The sequence below is a fragment of the Falco biarmicus genome, chromosome 12 (assembly GCF_023638135.1).
Source record: "Falco biarmicus isolate bFalBia1 chromosome 12, bFalBia1.pri, whole genome shotgun sequence".
In the NCBI taxonomy this organism is placed as follows: Eukaryota; Metazoa; Chordata; class Aves; order Falconiformes; family Falconidae; genus Falco; species Falco biarmicus.
This window is the reverse complement of record NC_079299.1, coordinates 29,614,263-29,635,358: the sequence shown is the minus strand read 5'-3', so window position 1 is coordinate 29,635,358 and position 21,096 is coordinate 29,614,263. Positions and strand designations below refer to the sequence as shown.

At 40.9% G+C, this 21,096-nt stretch overlaps 1 protein-coding gene across 2 annotated transcripts; it reads left to right on the top strand.

Annotated features, from left to right (window-relative positions):
- Nucleotides 1-902: 902 nt before the first annotated feature.
- On the top strand, nucleotides 903-19,395 carry PAPOLG (poly(A) polymerase gamma). 2 transcript variants are annotated; one of them, XM_056357800.1, is made up of 22 exons: nucleotides 903-1,132; nucleotides 5,128-5,286; nucleotides 5,393-5,459; nucleotides 6,110-6,194; nucleotides 6,278-6,387; nucleotides 6,865-6,918; nucleotides 7,997-8,108; nucleotides 8,730-8,819; nucleotides 9,442-9,580; nucleotides 9,725-9,797; nucleotides 9,879-9,999; nucleotides 10,315-10,399; nucleotides 10,798-10,851; nucleotides 11,622-11,741; nucleotides 12,064-12,173; nucleotides 12,424-12,545; nucleotides 12,632-12,801; nucleotides 13,693-13,799; nucleotides 13,872-14,110; nucleotides 15,005-15,073; nucleotides 15,675-15,731; nucleotides 18,820-19,395. In XM_056357800.1, the coding sequence occupies exons 2-22, from the start codon at nucleotides 5,240-5,242 to the stop codon at nucleotides 18,826-18,828; spliced, it is 2,040 nt and encodes a 679-aa protein (XP_056213775.1). In that variant the 5' UTR covers nucleotides 903-1,132; nucleotides 5,128-5,239; the 3' UTR covers nucleotides 18,829-19,395. The 2 variants fall into 2 exon arrangements, with proteins under 2 accessions (XP_056213775.1, XP_056213774.1); XM_056357799.1 differs by lacking the exon at nucleotides 18,820-19,395 and having other exon boundaries at nucleotides 15,675-16,074.
- Nucleotides 19,396-21,096: the final 1,701 nt, after the last annotated feature.

Below are 21,096 nucleotides of genomic sequence, written 5' to 3'. Positions count from 1 at the left end.
CCAGCAGCAAGCCAGCCCAGAAAGACATACCACAGTTCCAAAGTCATGCCCTGCAAGGCAAGCCTAGTGTTCCAGCAGCAACAGTTCAGATTGACTTAAAATACAATTATTTTTTTTTTATGCATTATTTCTGAGTAACTCATTAGGTTAATCAATATAACCACATCACAGAGGAAAAAGTTATCAGGAAAAGATTTTATTCAAACTTTGGATTTTTCTTATAAATGCAGAGGAACTTATCTGTGTAATGTACCATATTTCACTAGAGAAAGATTTTTGTCAGCAATAATTTGTGTATATATGTTTAGGCCTTGGTGAATATCAGCTAAAAATAACATGAAATTCAATTCTGGGAAGCTGCATTTTGTAATAAATGTTCTCAAGATTTACTAATCTATCACATTATGTGGAAAGATACATGGTAAGAGATAACACTGAACAGTAGAAGGTGGGGTTGAAGACAGATTTCAGATACATTGATTTAAGCAAGTGGCAGTTGAAGGGGGGGTGTAGTAGTTTGTTGGGGGTTTGGTTTTTTTCTTTTATCTTTGAATTTCAGTCATTTTACTTGAGGGACATAGTTCTATATTGCACATTGGTATTTTTTGTCATGTGATACTTCAAATATGTGATGTGGACAATATTTTAATATCACACAAGGACTTTCTCTGTAGCAGTCTCACCTTTCAGTCAGATTTTGTATGTTGAAGCAGAAAGGTTCAGGTGCAGTAGCTGGTACATAACTTTTCGTGATATACCTAAAATTCCTCTAAAAATCTGTTTAAAGTTTCACTCTCCTTTTAACAATTAAAGTATTAGAACATTAAAATGTAGTAAGAGTCATGAAGCACTTTGCCAAATAAGATACAATAAAAAACTTTTTGGGCAAAGATGTCTTCTTTTATGGTTTGCAACACATAATTCACCCCAGGAAAAAAGCTACAAAACTAAGAAAACAGTAAAATACCACACCTCTTCCACTCACATAGGCACATTGTTCATTGTTACCATCATCACATGACTCCAGCTACGCTCTTCCTCATAAATATCAGCCCCTCAGAGACATCCCGCTTAGTAAAAGATCTCGAAACAAACAGACAACCAACAGTGCCAGAAGGCCAGCTGATGGGTGGTACGTGCGTTTATAGGAGCGATCTGAATGTCCCCACCTGTCAGGGGCCGCGGGCCCGCCGGTCCCTGAGGAGAGGGGCCGCGGGCCCGCCGGTCCCTGAGGAGAGGGGCCGCGGGCCCGCCGGTCCCTGAGGAGAGGGGCCGCGGGCCCGCCGGTCCCTGAGGAGAGGGGCCGCGGGCCCGCCGGTCCCTGAGGAGAGGGGCCGCGGGCCCGCCGGTCCCTGAGGAGAGGGGCCGGGGCGGGGGAGCACGGCGTGCGGTGCCGCCTCAGCCTCGCAGCGCCAACAGCCGCCAGGGGGAGCGGGAAGGCGGATCTGCCGGCTGAGCCCCGGCCCGCCGGGCGGGCTCCCCTGCGCCGTTGGCTGTGCGCCGCGGTGGGCGTCGGGAAAGAGGCGGTGGCGGCGCGCAGTGTAGAAAGGGCGAGGGCCGTTAGATGGCCGCCGCGGCTGGGGCAGTGCGGCGTGTGCCATGAAGGATATGTGCGGGTGAGGCGGCGGCCCCAATCCTTCCCCCGCGTCTCGCCCCATGAGGGGTGTGGGAGGCTGGGGGGGGTTTGGGGTGAGCCTGGCCTCCCCTTCTCTCTCCTCCGCCCTGGCAGGGATGGCTTTTTTTTAAAAAAAAAAAAAATCATGCGCCTCGAATTCCCCGTGTGGTGTGGCACGTGTGCGGGCGCGGCCCGGGAGCTCTGCTCCGGCGGCTGGAGCCTCGACGCAGGACTGGGGCTCTGGTGGGCGGAGCCTCGCGTTCGACGCGGGACGGGGGCTCCCGTGATTGGACCCCTGCGTTCGATTTGGAACGCCGTTGGGTTGCCATGGCTGCGGGCCGTTGTCATAGCGACGTCCCTACCGGCGACGGGCCGGTCCGGCCGTTAGACGCGGGCCGCCTACCGAGCGGGTAGCGCCTCTGCGCTCCTGCTGCCGGTTTGGCGGCTTCGGGACTTGTCCTGTTGGTTTCGGTGGTCCAGCAGCGGATTGCCAGCCATCTCCCCGCTCAGCGGGAGGGATGGAGCAGGCCCAAGCGAGGCGACCCCGTCGGGCCAGGGTCAAGACCAAGTGGCGGCCGTTGTCCCTGGCCCCGGAGGGCAGCACCCCTGCCCTGCCAGCGCAGGAGCAGCAGCCAGCGCCTTCGTAAGGCTCTATAGGCATAAGTGACAAAAAGTGGGACAACCTCTGGTGTGAAGTCAGGGGCGGTTTGAGCAGCGGCAGCTGCGGGTCTGTCCGCCGGCGACCGTTGGTGGGGCTGGCAGGGCAGCGGCAGCCGGTGGAGCTGTGCGCTGCGCCGGGCAACTCCCGGCAAGGGTTGGCGGAGCGTTGGACCGCAACAAACTTTTGATTTTAAAATTGGTGTTTGCTGTAAACACAAGGCTAAGGGATGAGCGGCTAGTGTGCCGGCTGTGTTACTTTGTGTCTTAAGATCCCGCCTGTGCTACATATGCCCGGCGGTGTGGTACGCTTGAAAGAGCAAAGTATGTTACTATTATCTTCTTCAATTCCCAAAGCGGAATGAGTTCTGTTGGGTGTAAGTTGGTCTTTCAATAAAAAACATTCCAAGCACCATGTTCGTCAACTTTTAAGTTGTGATCAAACTTTTGGTAGTACATGCAAGCAACGGAAAATTGTCTACTATTGACTAAAATAATTTGATCTTAACAATACCCAGTATGTCTAATTTATATTGTCCTTTATGTCAATCTCTAATTATAGTTTCAATAGGAGGAATGGGGCAATGAAAGGCAGATGGTGCCCTTCTGTAAACTGGTAAGATCTTGAATACCAGCATAGTCTAAAACCCATTCTTGTTTTGTGCAAAGGTTTTGAAGTACAAGTGGTACAATGCACATAATACATAAAGCATGTAGGAACTTGCTGCTGTAGGTGTTTTAATTTAGATGTAACACACAGCAATTAAGCTTTATTTCTGTATTTGTTATGAAAATGATATCATAAGAAGGAAAATATTAATTGTGAATAGTTGGATTTAGGAGGTAGACACATGCCTATAAACAAGGAAAGGTAAATTAGGTCAGAGCCTAGTTACACTTGCAAGTGAACAGCTCTTCTGCCTGGGCAGATTGGTGGATAGGGCTCAGTCCTGGTACCCCTCAGCTTTTTAGAAAACACATAGAAGAAAGTTTGGAAAATAAGCTCATAGAGAGGAGGTGGGGGGGGGGGAACCCACTAGATGACTAAAAGCTATGTCTGTAGCTGGATAAAGCTACTCTGAAAGAGAGAGAGAGAGAGAAATCCATCTTCTCTCGGTGGATGAGTAAAGGCAACAATTAGAAATAAGGAGCTGTAATAGCCTGTCTTTTTATTTTTTAATCAAGTATTAAAGCTGGTTTTTGAGCATTTCCTAATCCTATTCTAGCCAAAAAGGGTCTGATACTTCAAATAGTTATAAGGATGCCTTGACTAACTCGGCTAATATTTGAAGTCATCCCTATGTGAAGCAGGAAAATACCTAGTTTGAATAATGGCATAATTAATCCCTTTAGCCTTAGGGTCTGGATATGGACTCTGACAAGCACAATGAGTTGTATAGGTCTTTTAATGTGTCTCCCCCTTTTCATACTAGTGTATCTGTAGAGGCCCTTGACCCATTAAGTACCATTCTTAGCTCCTGTCCCACTCCTTTCTCTTTCCCGGTTTCAGCTGCTAATGCAATGTAGGGTTCTTTCTCAATTTTCCCCTTTCTAAACCGAGGGTTCTATGGTGTAAGAAAAAACCCCAAACAAACCAAAAAACCAAACCCAAAAACAACTAACACCACCTTTAACTTAATGTTATCCTGCCATGTGAGTCTTCTGCTGGTTTTGATTGCAAGTAAGTGTAAAAGTGCAGGGCAAGCAGAGGGTTGGAGGTGGAAATTATGGCTTGCTGTGACTGGAGTTCCAGGAGCAGTCACCCCACCCCATGGGTGTCCAGACTCGGGTGCCTGGTGTCCCGCTCCACCTAACGGGGCAGTGAGCTAGCTAAGTCAGATCCGAGCACCCACTCCAAACGGAGCTTAACTTGTGCTGCTTTATATGCTGACATAAAATCATAGAACAGTTTAGGTTGGAAAAAACCTTTAAGATCCTCAAGTCCACATACATCTCTTGGATTTAGATAAAACAGATGTACAACAGAGGTACAACTAAGCCTCTGAACTATAAAAATTGAATACTGTTAGGAGCATGAGGCTTTCTTAGTAACATTAGGTGCAGATTGGTTGAGGTTTTCATTCATACTCTTCCATAAATAAAAACAAGGTAACACTGAATTTACTGCATCAAATCTGTTTAACAGACAACTTTGTTGTCTGTCCTTCCTCTAAATTAGGGGTCCTCAAACTTTTTACACAGGGGGCTGGCGCGCGGATGAAGTGCCAGGCAGCCATCTGCGGCTGCTTGGTTCCCCCCCAACCCCCGGGGGGGCGGGGGGGTCTGTAAATACCAGGGGCTGGATTGAGGACCATGGGGGGCCGTATCCAGCCCACGGGCCATAGTTTGAGGACCCCTGCTTCAAATCAACTATAATGCCCTTCCAGAATCAGTAGAAGGATAGCAAATACATTTAACTAAAATAAGCCAGTGTTAAATTGTCTTGTTTAATGTTAGCAGGAAGCTGATGGGAATATCCTTAAATCAAAACTGATACGAAACAGAAATGTGTCCAGACCTTCAGCTGTATGTAGTGTCACCTGGAGTAGATTTCAAACTCTTTAATCTCCTGGTGATCAGTCCTATCTAGAGCAATGCAGATAAGTTGTATTAAGATGGTAACAACTTAGATCGTTTCATATATCCACAATTATTTTCTTTTAAAAGTAGTTGTGAGTTCAAAGTTAGGTCCAGTTATCTAAAAATCATAAGCAGGATTTTTTGCTTTGCTGACTTATGTTAACGCTGGGTAAAAGAACAGAAGTTGATTTGGAAACCTCTAAGCTGAAGGGTGGTTTCCAATAATATTTTTTTTTGGTTTTGTGAAGTCTTCAGTATTTTGTTTTCTCCCGCAGTACTCCTAGACAGCAGAACCAGCCTCAAAAGTACTACGGAATTACACCTCCGACTAGCTTTGCTCTTCCTAAGGATATAGACCGCATTCATACTCAAAAGCTAGTTGAAACAATGAAACATTTTGGGGTATTTGAAGATGAGGAAGAACTGAATCACAGGTATAAAAAAACTTGTTATATGTTATGTTATATGTTAATGTCTTGATTTGCCTTTTTTTTTTTTTTTTTTTTTTAAGGCAAACTTAACAGGAGTTTTCTTTTGCAGGAGGGTTGTTCTTGGGAAACTGAGTAACTTGGTCAAAGAATGGATTTCAGAACTTGGTGAGAGAAAGGTAAGAATTTTTTTGTATGTTCTTATCAAAACAGCTGAAACATCTTTATTTCTTTTAAAGGCCATACTAGTAGGATTTATGCTAAAGTTCATCTTTAACTTTCTTTTGAAGTATTGAGTAGAGCTGTAGTAACTGCCATTGAAATAAGGTATAAAAGATACTTCAGATCAAGATCTTGAAGTCTTTGGGGCACCAAATTTGTGAAGTGGCTCTATAGGTTGACTTGTAGCAGGTAACAAAGCTGAAACAGCATGTTGTGAGGGGAGATTGATGGTAAATGGGCACTAATCTTGCCCCAGACAGTCTACAACACTCAATCTAGCTTGAGATCATTACACACACTAGACTTGCCTTTTGTGTAGCTCTTAGATTGTGTTAATTCATGTCCATCTGCTGCAGGGAAGACTAATAATAGGACTTAATTTGTGTCAATTAATGAAAGAACTGCTACGTTAATCTTTTTTTGAGTTGCAAGCACTTCAGAAAAACAGTATCAGTCTATTAGACTAACCCCTTAGTACAGGAGTGAGAAGACATTGTTCACAGAGGCTGTTGTAGTCCTTCTAAATAGCTTGTATGCTAGTTAAGCTTGCACATAGGTCAATGTATATCTTGTATTTTAAAGTAAACTCTCTCTCTTCTACCCACAGAATCTTCCCCCTTCAGCAGGAGCAGCAAATGCTAGTGGCAAAATAGCTACATTTGGTTCCTACAGACTTGGAGTACACACTAAAGGTACAGCTTTTATTGTGTGGTCATAGTTTTAATGTTTGAAAGTGACTTTCAACAGTAACAGTAGAAATGGAATCTCTTTGCAGGTGCTGACATAGATGCTGTCTGTATTGCTCCTAGACATGTGGAAAGATCGGATTTTTTTCAGTCATTCTTGGAAAAACTGAAACGTCAGGAGAAAATAAAATGTCTAAGAGTAAGTTCTTTCCTTGATAGAAACATTCCTTGACCCATAAGGTCATAGCATCTCAGGCTCAGCAGAAATTAAGAATATGGGAGACTAGAGCGCACTGTCAAATGTAGACAGAATTTTTTAGGTTTCTCTGGATGTTAACCAGGAGTAAGATAGTATCTCTTACTTTTCTTCTTCACTATTAAGGTAAATACCTTATAGCCACTGATACTGATGGTTTATTGCACACTATTTATTCATTACAATACATGATCAGTCTCTGTATCTCTTGGCTAAATAATTTTTTGACACTAGTATTAGTACTGTATTAGTGTTATACCACTTGCAGCTTATTAACATTATTTTTTTTTTTTAGTTCAGAAGCACCTCAGTCTTTATACTGAGTAATTCAGCAGTATACATTCTGTATTTTATCATAGTTTAAGAAAACACAGTCAAGTAGCACAAGATGTTTTCTTACATTTATCGTCTTCTTCACAGGCAGTTGAAGACGCCTATGTACCTGTTGTCAAATTCGAGTTTGATGGTATTGAGGTAAGAATTTTGTTCTTTTTCTTTAAATAAGAAATTGTTTTTTCTTGCTTTGGAATAGGATAACTTTTCCAGGAACCTGTGACTGTGATATATTACAAGGTTATTGGTACCTGACAGTGTATCCAGGAAACTGTAATTAAACAGCCTGGCCACAACCTATCCCAGAAGACTCTGGAATAAAATGGGAGCTTATGATGAGATGAGCCCCTGGGCAGCCTGGCAGGCATGGGAACATCAGGAACATATTTTTTCTAAACCTGTGCTGTAGACCAGGGTGGCCTGCTTCAATAGCATTTATCTCACAAGGATTGTGCAGAGTGGGACTAAGGGCAGTGTCCTGGCTAAGTCGTCTTAGCTCGGACAGGCTAGCGTTCTATGTATGAACCGTGCAAGCAGACAAAATGTTTTGCTGCAAACGAAAAATGAAGTGGTCATGAGACAAAGATCTGGAAAATGAAAAGCAAAAGTACTCATGATTCCTGCCTGCGGTTGTCAGCTGCGGGAGTCCTTGTATCTTGAATACACCTTATACAGTGAATAAAGACCTGCGTGCTGTAGTACCTAAGCAAGTTACTGCCTGGTATCACTGTCATGAAGACAATGGCCTTTCTGTGGCCTTTATCTGGTACAGACATTTACAGAATAATTTTCTTGCCTCAGACTGTACTAAAACCCAGGTACTTCAGGATCAAAAGGGCTTACTGCTTAAAGAAAATGCTCTCTCCTTTGCTGAAGTATAGCTGAGGTGAATGAGCTTGTATCTTAATGCCATGATTAATTCTAAGTTCCCTTTTAATGGAAATTCTAAGTTTAGAGTAATCTTTTCAACTTTAAAAAACCCCTTTCCCTAGCTTAAAAAGGAGTGATGCAATGAAGGTTTTGTAAATAAAATACAGAACTCCTAGCAATTTTCTTGAGTTTTCTGACAAATAAATCTCTTGGGAGGTGTATTTATAGTCATGTAATTCTAAATCTAAATATTAACTACTCTTTTGAGTATTAACTATTCCCCACTAGTGTGCTGTTCACAAACAGTATGGCATGTTTACTGATGGTTGGCACTTTTTTTCCTTTTAAGATTGACCTTGTGTTTGCGAGACTGTTAGTGCAGACTGTTTCTGACAATCTTGATCTCAGAGATGACTCGCATCTGAGAAACCTGGATATAAGATGTATACGGAGCTTAAATGGTAGGCATATTTACGAATCTTTAGAAATAAAGTGTTATTAGAATTTGTGTAGAAGGCCTGAGTTTCTGTACAAGATGCAGAAACTCATCTCATGTATACTGAAGACCTGAAGAGGTGGTGAGTTGTTATACGTTTCAAGGAGTTGTGTGTTTAGATAGACCTTTATTTCGTGTTTGATCAGGGTGTGTGCATTGTTTTAGTTTGCCACAGACACTGCTTCAGGTGAATACGCAGAGGGTTTGATAGAGAAGAATGTGTGATAGTTCATAAAAAAAGATATTTAAAATACCTGAAGCCTAACTTGCTCACTGTTTAACACTGACTGGTTTAATTGTTCCTGGCTGTCAAAACAGCCCTAGCTTTTGGAATCCTGTAAAAAGGCCTTATTAAAAATTGTTGACTGTGGTCTAAACTATGAAAAAGCTGTTGAGGGCACCAGTTACCTGAAGTGATACTGAATGTTAGGTGTAATCTATAATTTTTAAAGTAATATAAAGCAAGTAATCCAAACTTGTTATCATAGACCTGAATGATAAACTGTAAGCTATGGATCAAGTGTAGTATCAAACTGACTTGTACCTGTTATTAGGAAGTTCTGTACCTCAACCTCTTTTCTTACAGGTTGCAGGGTTACTGATGAAATACTAAATCTAGTGCCAAATAAAGATAACTTCCGGCTCACACTCCGTGCAATCAAACTGTGGGCCAAACGTGAGTAATGTATTTATTCCCAATCTTTAAACTTTTCAGAGGCGCATCATCTTGAAAAAAGACCATTAAAAGTGCTTCAGCTTTGGATAGCTGATTAAATGATAGTTTTTAAACTAAAAACTGCATTTTGGGTTAGATGCAAGGTCTGTCTATGTGGCAGATTGTGTGGCACTTTGTGTAAATGGATGTAGAGGAGGGAGAAGAGGGGAGTGCCTACAGGACAAGGTGCTGCGATGCTTATCAGGAATGCGATTACAAATGATAAAAATGCCAAGTATAAAACTCAATATGTAAGTAATAAGAAAATACCATTTGCACGTGTGGCTAGAGCAGGCGCTAGAAGAATGACAGAAATTTTCTTAAGTGAAATTGGAGTAAAGGAGGAGCTGTGGCAGTGTGGTAAATGTCAGAGTAACAGTATTTTAGGAAGTGGTGCGGTAACGATTCTTTTCCTCATCCCTGTAAGGACCAGCCATTTTGGCCTTGTTGCACTGCAAAAATAATGGACTTTGAGTCTGAAGTGCATTAAATATGCTATAGATAGTGAAGTTGGTAAATTTGAAGGAATATACTTAGGTATTGAAAGACCACAGGCTAACTGCAATGTATCCATCCCTTCTAGAGCGCGGCATTTACTCCAACGTTCTGGGATTTCTTGGTGGAGTTTCCTGGGCAATGCTAGTAGCAAGAACATGTCAACTCTACCCGAATGCTTTGCCTTCTACACTTCTTAACAAGTTCTTCTTGGTTTTTTCAAAATGGTAAGAGATATTGTTTGTTATAATTAGCATAAAGCATTAACACTTTAGAGGTCATTCTTTCTGTAAGATTTACATTGACAGTCCTACCCTGAATTACATGGCAACATTTTAAATGGACAGTTACTTACTGGCTTTTCTTTGTAGGGAATGGCCAAATCCTGTAATGCTGAAACAACCTGAAGAGAGCAACCTTAATTTACCAGTATGGGACCCTAGGGTATGTAGACATTGAATCTGGAAACCTTTAAACTTTCTCCTAACTTGAACTGATACTAAGCAAAATTTTTTAATATCCTAGGTGAACCCCTTGGACCGTCATCACGTAATGCCTATCATCACACCTGCCTACCCACAACAGAACTCTACATACAATGTGTCTGTGTCAACACGAGCGGTAATGATAGAGGAGCTCAAACATGGTAAAGTTCTCTTCATGCTTATTAACTGAATAAAAAGTACAATTCTTGCTATGAAATCACATTGTCTGAATTTGTTATATTCTGTCAGGTGTTCTGCCCTGTTAGGTAGGCTAGGTCTCTGGGAAGTACGCCTGTTGCAGGCAGTAAGGGACCGGTTTTACAATGAACTGTTGTAGTAGACCTGCATTGTGTCAAGGGAATTTCTGCTTTCTGATCTGGCAATTACTGTTCAAAACCCTTATCTTGTGAAGTTTATATTGTGCTCTGCTAGTCTTAAGAACTAAATGGTAATATGGTTTTCAACCTTAATTCTAGGTCTTGCAGTTACAAATGAGATTCTCCAAGGAAAAGCGGACTGGTCAAAGCTCTTTGAACCACTAAACTTCTTTCAGAAATACAAGTATGTATGAAACCTGTTGTCTGAACTTGACATCGCTTAATTATTAGCATAGTGAGTTTTAACTTGCAGTCTAAACAGAAGATGGTATTAATGCTTGTTTTTCAGAAACCGGAGGTAGTCATGAATTTTAGTAAAGATAGGTATAGGGAAGATAAAAAAACTGTATGTGTTATGCCACTGACACTGTTTATTAGAAAAAATCAACTATGATACTTAGAATGCAGCAGAACACAATTTTAAAGGATGTAATTGGGTTTTCTTCAGTTAATACTGGTGCTGAATAAAGGATACAATCTGCTATGTCTGGAATTCATATCCTATACACTTAAGGCAGTTTTGGTTTCACTTGAAGGAATATAAAGTCCTGAGCTAGTATATTCATTTTCCTTTTCTTCTAGACATTATATTGTGCTGACTGCTAGTGCCTTTACGGAAGAGCATAGCTTGAAGTGGTAAGTCTTGCTTTAAATGTGGATTCAGTGCATAAGTGAAACACAACTCAATGTTGCAGTTTATTGTTAACTGTATTAACAAATGAAGTATTAAACTGTGCAACTAGGCTTGGAATACCAAGTGAAGCAGACAGTTCATCAGCAAAATTACCTTCTCTTCACAAGAAAGCTTTTAACATAAATCTTGCTGTTTAAGAAGTTAACTAAAGATCTGAATCATGATGAGAAGGAACAGAGGGTTAGTGTGCATATGCCTGAAGGTCAGACGTGCTGGGTCATCTGGAGAAGCAGATGCAATGAGTCCAAGGACACTGCTTCCCCCACACTGCTTCAGTTAAGATGATGTTCCTTGTTGCAGAGGCTGAAGCAAATGGGAATTACTTGATGTAATCAGATGCATAATGGAGCCTTCTAGAAACTGCTCTTCTTGATCTTTGGGGTAAAAAGGAGTTTTGCTGCACTTCAAAATGCAGCCAGAGGTGCTGGGATCTGCTTCTTGTTGATATTTTGATCATAGCTTATAGGCTGAAGTGTTGTATCTGAACTGTTAAGAGTACAAGTTAAAATTATTTGCCTCTGTCTTTGGAAAATTTAAAGCTCAAATGTCATGCAGAAACATCTCAAACTACAGTGAGTGTGGTATAAAAATGCGATATCTTCTCAGCTGAATGAAACTTACCACTTATTGATTGGTTAGCCAGTATTGGTTAGCATATAACTACTGCGCTGGTTACAGTCAAAAATGAGTAAAATACTCTTGTTCTTACTAGGGCTGGCCTTGTCGAATCTAAAATTCGTCTGCTGGTTGGAAGCTTGGAGAGGAATGAATTTATAACCATTGCACATGTAAAGCCACAGTCTTTCCCTGGCAAGCAAGAACCCTATAAACAGTGAGTTTCATTACTTCTCTGAAATACAGTTTGGCCAATGTTTTGTAACTTCTTTATATGCATTCACCTCAGCTCATCTGTGAGAGATGTTCAATTTTGTAGGCATGTGCTTTAACACATAAGGTTCTGAGCCTGTGAAATCTTTTCAAAGAAGGGAGAACTTCAGAAAAGTACTCTGAGAACTTCAGTTTGGGCTGACTCTACTCTTTAACTGCTGTGTAGTTGCAAACTGTTTTGCTTATTCCCTTGTTGAGAGTAGCTCCTAGCATCCAAATAACTGCCATCTGTGCATCAATGATAATTTGTGAATCTCTTTTTTCAGGAACAGATACGTGTCAATGTGGTTCATTGGAATCGTATTTAAGAAAGCGGACAATTCAGAAGTTGTTAATATTGATTTAACTTATGTCATACAGTCATTCACAAATACAGGTAAGCTTATATTTTGTTCTGGTCTGGTAAGGTTTCTTTTTTTTATTCTAGTGGAAGTTGTTTCATGAAGTGAGTTATACTTCTGGTATTAGCTATTAGGTATTTCTATAGAAAGCAACATATAGAAGATCAGCTTTAAAAGCATACTATTTTGACACAATGAAACAGACTTTCTAAAGAAACCCTAAGTAACTTTGATGAATACCTAATGCAAATGTCCCCGCTAAGCTACAACACAATTCCATGTTAGTTTACAGGCACGCTAGCAACCTCAATGTGCTGAAGGAAGATATGAAGATTGAGGCAACTTATGTGAAGAAAAAGCATCTCCACTATTTTCTGCCTGAAGAGGCCTTACAGAAAAAAAAGAAGGTATGACACAAATTTGGCTCTTCTAGCAATATTTTCTTTGCTTTAACAATTACTTAAAGACTTTATTATTTTAACTGTGATTACAGCAAAGTATGACAATTTACAATCAAAATATGTATGGGCTTCAGTACAAAACGAATCCTTCAGATGGAAGCTATTTGGACAGTTCCAGAAACATGGACTCCAGGACACCAAAATACTCCTCTTCATTCAATAAAATATCTACATGGGACACCTCTCCAGCAGAGATACAAAGGTTAGCACCATAACCTTAGAACTGTGAAGCTGCTGCTTTTAACTGACTCACAATGTCAATGAAGTCTAGGATTTCTTGTTGGAATCTGTGGATTGTAAGCGTGTGGAGGGCTCTAATGGCTTCAGGAGCAAAGCTGGCATCTCCTTTGGGCACATGGGCGGGAGACAGGTTAAAGAAATCTTTGACAAAATCAAACATACATTAACACATAGGAATGAAGAACAATTTGATATCAGAGAAATTATTTGGTCTTAAATATAAATCCCCTTAGGTTAGTGTGTAACGTGAAGCCGGAGTATTTTATGTGTAGGTAACCATTCTTTCTAACAAAAGTATGGTTGATGCCAAGCAGGATTAAGTTCTAACACACAATCTTGATCACAGAAACACTGGAGCTGCTGCTGACTTAGTGGAGGGGTATGAGATCTTGGGTGGGAAAAGTTTTTCACTTCTGGGGAAGTCTGCTTGTCCAGAAGCTACTTCAGCACAGGAGGAATATGTAATCTTGAGAGTAATAGCCCAATATTGCCAAATGTGTAATGCCTGCTGTGTTCAGGCTTTTGGATGCTGTAGGAGTAGCATAAAAAAAAGTGCTGGTACGGATAGAACAGATAAATCTAGCACTCTGTGCTGCTTTTAATGAATGTACTAAGCTGGAAAACAATACTGGTACATAGTGTTTTCTTTAGCGAGTCTCTTAAGTATGTATTTGTGGTCTGATGTTCAGCAAAATGAAAATACTGTGCTAGATTGCCTGTGAGTTTGTTGTTTAGTAGACTTGTGACAACGAGCTTAGAAGGTAGATGTTTGTCTTGCCTGTACTTTCTGGCAATGAAATGTATAGAATTTGGCAAACTAGCATTTTATGACTCTAGCGTCTGACTTTTACAGAAATTCTATGTATTTGAGATGTAACGGTACTGGTGATCAAGAGAAGATGCCTTGTGTATTTATGCCATCAGTGCCTAAGGGACCCTCCGCTCCTGTTGTTGATTCACGTATGTATTGAAATAGTGAGTGGAATGCAGTCTAATCTCATGGCCAAACTAAAAGCTCACTGTCTCCCACAGAAATGGAGGCTACAGTTGCAGTGAGAGCATCAGGACCTCCAGCCGGTTTCACCACTCCAGGACCTAACAAAACTTCTCAACTTGGAGCATGTTTTGTCAAAGGACAGCATGAATTCAGCAGGACTCCAATTGCGGAGCCTAATAATGCTGTGCCTAAATGGCCTTATTCACAGAACTCTAAGGGATATTATTCACCTATATCACAAGAATACCCAAAAAAAGCAATAAGTGGAGACAAGGTAATGAAGGGGGTCTAGGCCAGGGAGGGTTTCAAGTAGTATTAATTATTGATGTAGAATGAATGAAATAACTGAGAAGAAATCCATATATGCATCCCCAACAGATTCAGGAATCTAAATTTAAGCATAATGATGGTTTTACCAGGATATAGGTATGAGGAATTGCCTTGAATATAATGTACAGCTATTAAACAAATTTTTTTTCTAAAATCTGGTATTAGTGACTACACTGTTTCTGGTCCAGTGGCAGGGTCTGTAGATACTACTGTGTTTACATATTACTGCAGTGACCAATTATGGAATGAACTGACTTATTTGGAAGCATTTCATAAAATTAAAAAAAAACTTATCTCAAAATGAAGAGGATAAAAATACAAAAGCATGAGCTAATCTTGTTCTGGCAGATGATTTTTGAATGCCTATTGAAAGTTTTGCTGCTTTAGAAATCAGCAGCCTACTCAATAGGTTGTCCATTGCTGAAAAGACAGTGTGGAGCTGTCTGTTAAATCTTGTTTCTGTGGAAGCTTCAGATTAATGTTTGATTTGTTTTATTGCTATATATAAATCTTCTTAAATAGCTGTTCTAGTGGCTTGACCTCTGATTTGAGGCAGAGGCAAAGAATAACTAGAAAAACCTCAATTTTGACACTTGTAAAGAATCAACTTGTGGAACTCTTACCTTAGTATTGAATATTTCAAGTACAGATTTCAAGGTTTGGGTAGTAAGACTTTTTGAGAGGCTTGAGGTTCCTGTGTCGTAATGGTAGTCTTGTCTAAATGTTGTGTTAAGGATGGCCACTAATATGTTTAATGTGTTGACTGTAAGCTGTACCCAAATATGAAGGTAACTTTAGTATAGCAATTATTTTGAGTCTCTGTATTCTGTTCTTCCAGTTAACCAGACGGGACTCTGTGTTCAAAGATGCTGGCAAACCACAAGATGTCAGAAGATCTATGGAAAATGTAATTTTGAAGTGGTATTACTCAGTGGGCTAACTGAAAAGCTGAATGGGCTGTTCTAGTGTCTAGGCTACCTCATATAATACTGTACACATTTATTGATGTAAATTGAAATATGCTTTTTAGTTTAACTTACTTCAGTCTTTATTTCCCAAGTATTACACCTGTATGACTTATCTTTTAAATGTTACTATACATGATTTGGTAGTATCTAGCTTCTTGTTATGCTTGAAATTAGATTTGATTTTATTTTTTTAGACCGCTTGATTTACTGATGTGAACTAAAACTACTACAAAGACTAAAGCATTTGGCCTCTCAAAGGGAGGATAAAGAGCTTTATATTAGTGTAGCTTGACACTGAAGCACAAACTTTTGAGGGCACACCCTCAAATCAACATATGGTCTTGTTGGTAAAGTGAAAGTTGAGAGAGATACCTGAAACACTGTGTGTGTGCTTATAGGGCTTAAAAAAAAAAAAAAAGTAGAGGTTGTCAATGCATGTATGTATTTAGTTTTTAAGTATCCTAGCTGCCAGACCTTGCTGTTTCTCAAGTTGTGAACTTGACAGTACTGCCTCACAAATCCCTTATGTTTTTTTTTTAGGGTGGCCTTGGAGGAAAAGCCACGCAGGTTCAATTTGTCAACGGCACAAGATCACAGGTATTATTTATTGTCCGTTTGTGTTCATAGGTAAAACAAAACTAGAATTTTCATTTCATGTATATAGATGTGTATACTACTAATGTGTAAACTTGGTGGTTTGAAGTAGTTGGTAAGTTTCTGCCTGTCATGCCTTCACCAAACTGAATAGGTGAAAAATGACCTTCCAGGTTTACTCACAGAAGTGAAGCCAAAGTTTCCAAGTTATTAGACTTGAAAACCCATGTACTCAAACACTGACACAGTTTGTCTCCTGATTCAGCTTTTTTTCTGAAGCAAAAAATCTGTACTCCTTGCAGATCTTTCATGAGGCAATCTGAGCACTTAAATACTTGTATGCTGATTTCTGTGATGTTACTTGGAAGCTTTGAAGTGTATAAGTGGCTTTAGCTCTTCGTCATGTAAAATGTTGTGAAAAGGAGGGTTTTAAGACTGGAAGTAATCTGGACAGCAGAGGTACTCTCTTTTCCTGATCCATGGATCTGAGAACAATGGTAGCTTCCACTCCTATGCTGTTGAGCAACATGCAACTTACTTGCCCCACTCAAGAATATAATTGTCTCCGTTGATGCCAGGAAAGAAGTGTGCAGAGGGGAAAATGCTATTGCTCTGTAAACTGGTGGTAACTAAACAAGTGGTGTGGTGAAACAAATATTTATCTGTAAATGTTTGGGTTTGGGCCATACTGTTTTGGTACATAAAACCTTTCCTAGTTGAATGTAACATTCTTTATCTGCTGCTACTTCTGAATTAATGAATTTAAAACTTTTTTTTCCCCTGTGACATCTTTTTGTGTTGTAGAGGCTTTCCAGTAACGAACTACCAGATTCCTCATCTCCTGTTCCAGAAAATAGTGTTAATGTTGCTAGAAAAGCCATCAAATTTACTCTTAGTAGATAGTTGGTATTTCTTCAGGTAAAGAATAACTTGTTTATAGTGTTCCAGATTATCAATGTGTACTGTAGTTACCAACAAAGTATGGAAGGTTACTGTTGCCGTACTGCAGTTGGCCAGTCAAAAATCATGGTCTTATTTTACAGCATTGTTATATATTTTGAACTACTCTTTGCATTGTCTTGTAACTTATCCTTACTAATCTTTTTTTAAAGTCTTAACTTTAACAGCTTTTGAAAAAGCTACAAAATCAACCTGTCCTGTGACCTGGATTCAGAATGTATGTAAACAGGGTTAACCAGTCACTGCAACCACAGTCTGGTTTCAAGTGTATATGAATGTGTTTGTATTAATTTGTGGCTTCCTTGTTCATGTGCATATATTGTTCTTATCTTAAATTATTTTCCCGTTCGGTGCGTGCAATCCTGTGTATCTACCACAATGGTGCTCAGCTTCCTCAGTGAGTGGATTTCCACTGTCTAGCACAGTCATGCACTGCACAAGTGTTGCTTCCCATGGAGGCCCATAAATAATGTAAATATTGAAGGAAATGCAGCAGAGGATGCTACCAAGACGTGGAGATGATAGACATGTCCCATGCCATGTTATGTGATGATTTTTTTGTCTTAAGATTGATCCAGCATGAGACTTGAGGGTTTTCTGTTGTCACTGGGTAGTAAAAAAGCTAAACTTGGAAGACATAGCTGAAGATGCACTTAAACATTGCAACAGCTGAGGCTGTTGTGACACTGCTACCCATCTGCAAGCTGCGGTCCTGAAAGCAACCAGCGTGCAGAAAGTGGCCTCAGATAAACCCTGAAAGCTGTTCTAAATGGCTACATGTAAACTTGTAGGTCTTAAGACCAGTCCTGTAAACTGATAACACTGCTTACCCAGCTAAATGTGTTTGGGTTTTTTTAGGGGTTGGGAGAGATTCTGATCATATGAAACAAATGTTATGCTATCTCACTATTGTAATTTCCTTATCACTTGGTAATTTTGTAAATGAAGTTGTATTTTTTCCAGAGTATTTTTGTATGTGCTATAAAATACTATCTTCCAAAGAGAAATTTAAAACCTTCAGTCTCTCCTTTTTTTAACTCAGATGGGATCTGCTTAAAGAAACGCAACAAACAAAACAAAATGTGGGGCACTGCCACAAAAAATATGCTCTTCAAAACTGTAATGTCAAGCTAGAGTAAACTTGAGGGGACTGGGGACACTGCTTTCCTGCTTCTGGTATTTCCACGTTTTGAATTAACACCCTCTGAATAGTGTGGTTTGCTAACTGTGTTGACAGCTGAAGCCCCAGCTCTTTGTGGATAACAGGTACCCCTGAATTCTTTTAAAAGGAGTTATTTGGCTTAAACAGCAATTCTGAGCTCTAATCATCTTAAGCATCCACACAAATCCCTAGTGACAATAACCGAAGGAGTAAGAAGAGGCATGTCTCTTGTAAGGGCTTTGTTCTCTAGCACTGCCCCTACTGCACGTACTCCAAACTTGTGGTGAAGGTATGACTGTATCGCAACAGACTTTGGTTTTTTCCTTATGACCTCTGGCTTCCAGCTTGCTTCCAGTGCAGTTTATAGCTTAGAACATTGGCCTCAGTGGGTTTGAAAGGTCATGTTCTTCTCTCTTCCCTCCTAAAACTTAAGACTGCAAGGCTTAAGTTTAGCCACTGGTTAAAATTAAGAAACCACTCATGTTACTTACGTAGCTTTTAGCAAGACTGCAACTTGAGTTTATAAAATGGTTTTAATGGTCACAAAACTGAGGTAACCATGGTACTCAAATATTGTCAAGTCTGTATACTAGTTACAGTATACATACAACTTCAGCACCTGTGTAAATAAAAATCCATCATGAATTTGGAGTAATTAAAGCTGAAGTAGGTGATAAGATAAACAACAAAGCAAATATGCAAAGTGTTTTGTGATAATGCACAACCTGGTAATATTACCATGCTTTTAAACAAATTCTCCCGCAAAGACTGTTAAAGGCTATTTTGTCCTTAACCTTTATGTCAACACGTGCATATTTGTAACTAGTCTCAAACAGACCTAGCTAATGGGTATCAAAGTATACGCCTTTACACAGATACTTGCTTTACAGTTATTTTCTGTTTGGTCTTACCTTTTTTTTCTTTTGTGTTTTTTCTTTTTTTTTTTTTTTTTTCCCATCTCCCTCTTAGGGTTTTTAAGAAGAATATTTAGGAAGAATGTAGGTTACTAGTTTCTTGGATTTGATTCAGCATAGGCGAGAACACATTTTGTTTTAACTCAACGTTTGATCCAGTGCAGCGTGACATCACTGTTCTGGAGTTTCCCTGGATGTTGCAGAAGTTCAATACTGCCCCCGGATTATTCAGCTTAGATCTTACTTCTTTCAAATAAAGTTCAGACTTCAATAATTAAACTTAAATGTTCTCCTTTCCTTGTGGAGTTAAGTCTTCTGTTAAAGTGGTTGCAAGGAGAGTTACTCACGCTTACAGACTCAGTGAGGGAGTCTCTGATATCAGACTTCCTACAAACTTTGCTGTTTTTTAGCTGATTGCTGTAGGTATGGCTTGGAGGTCCAGGTGGAAGGGGTGAGGGATGCGTGATCAAATTCCTTAAAGAGGAGTGGTTCTGTATTGAAATTGTTTATGGTTAGTAACTTTGAGCAAGAAATTCCACTGCAGGAAGTAACTTCTGTAGTTTTACGTGTTAGGTATAAGCAAAGAAACAGGTAACATGAAAGTTACATGCACTCCTGCTGTGGTAATGGATACCCCTGTTGAAGCTAAGGCTTATATATATTATATATAAAATATATTTTGTACATAATATATATGTAACATGTTATATATGATACATGATATATATAATATACAGTATATGTAATATATAATATCGTATATATAATATATATTATGTATAATATATAATACATAGTGTACATATACTATATACTATATAGTATATATACTGTATACTATATAGTATATACTATATAGTATATATTTTATATTTATATATATATATAAAGTGTCTATCACCATGTTGATAAACATTCTTTGGAACCACTCTTGACAGTTTTTTGAGTTACCTTTTGCCTTAATGAATAAAAAGCAAAGGCGGGGGGGGGGGGCGGAAATTGTTTATCTCGACTTTGGAGGGAGGGGCGTTATTAATACTGCTTCTGTGTAATACTTAGTGACATAAGCTGTTTAGCCTAAAAACACAAGCAAAAATTCCTAGCTGTGTATTTGTCATTACCTCATCACACTTCTTATAAAAAGTTTGGCCTTGTGCATTATTCCAGTAAATGAAGAGCTGTGGTTGTAGTGTGCTGCGTATCTGTGCGCAGCCGAGGGACTAGTAATCGCCCTGGGCTGGAGGTGTTATTCATTATAGACGGTTAATTTTTTTAAAAGTAAATATTTCTTGTATCGGAGGCACTCGGTGCCTGGTCAATAAAGGAAATCAAGTGGCTGTAGGGAGCACCTCCCCCTGAGCAGTACCCTGCTGCTGGGAAAACCGGCATCTTCCCCTCCCGCAGGACCCTGCCGGTGGGCTGCCCCCCTGTCCCCCGTCCCTTCCGCCGGCAGCGTGGCCGTGGGGCTGCGTGCCCTTCCCCAGCGGGGAGAGCTGAGGGGGCACGGGGAGCTGTGGCGAGGGTTTCATGCCGTAGGGCCCAGGCGGGCTGGGGCCGAGGGCTGCGCGTGCTGTGACGGTGCTGGCATGTGGCTGCACTGCCGCGGTGCTCGGGGCCGGCCGGGGAGCCCCGCTGCAGCCCTGCGTGGCTGCTTGGCCCCTGACCGCTGGCCGGGGCGACTGCCGCAGCCCCCTTCCCTGCCGCTCTGCCTTCCCTCAAGCCCTGCTGGGCCAGGCCCCGCTAGGCAGGGTACCGCGGGGTGCTCTCCAGCCCGGAGCTGGTGGGCTGTTGAGTGGTCCCCGCTGGTCATCATGGCCCCCCTTCCCGTGGCCAAGGTTTCCCTCAGCCGCCATCCACCCATGGGTGCCGAGCTCGGAGCATGGCCCAAGGGCCCGGGGCTCCAGGCTGCTGGCCTTTGTGTGGGCTTTGGGGGGGGGGGGGGGGCGGGGGCGGGGAGGGGAGGGAGGATCTTAGCAAAACAGTAGGGTGGGGGCTGATTTTTCTGTTGTTCCAGAAGGTTCAGCCTGTTGATCTCTCAACTATCTGACCTTTGAGAAATTGATAGAACATCAGACTGGGATTGCTTGTCCTTGGGCGGTTCCTCTTTGCTGGGAAGACCCTGTCTGAATCATCCTGCTCTCCTCACCTAACCTTGTTCCTGATTCATGCCTCATCTGATTCTGGACTCTCGCCTCTTCCTTTCTCACCCAAATTCATCTGTGTTTGAACAGGGTGGTACAGCGTTCTGTGCTGATGGAGTGAAAAATCCCAGGAGTCCTGAAACCCTAGGTGAAATAACCTACCCCGTTTCAGTTCTAGTGTGTGGTCACCT

What these genes read in the sequence shown, in the direction of transcription:
- PAPOLG (XM_056357799.1), top strand. Translation starts at nt 5,240, where the DNA reads ATGAAACATTTTGGGGTATTTGAAGATGAGGAAGAACTGAATCACAG. An exon ending in AAGCAAGAACCCTATAAACA is followed by an intron (nt 11,742 to 12,063) that starts GTGAGTTTCATT and finishes CTCTTTTTTCAG; the next exon opens with GAACAGATACGTGTCAATGT. An exon ending in CCTTACAGAAAAAAAAGAAG is followed by an intron (nt 12,546 to 12,631) that starts GTATGACACAAA and finishes CTGTGATTACAG; the next exon opens with CAAAGTATGACAATTTACAA.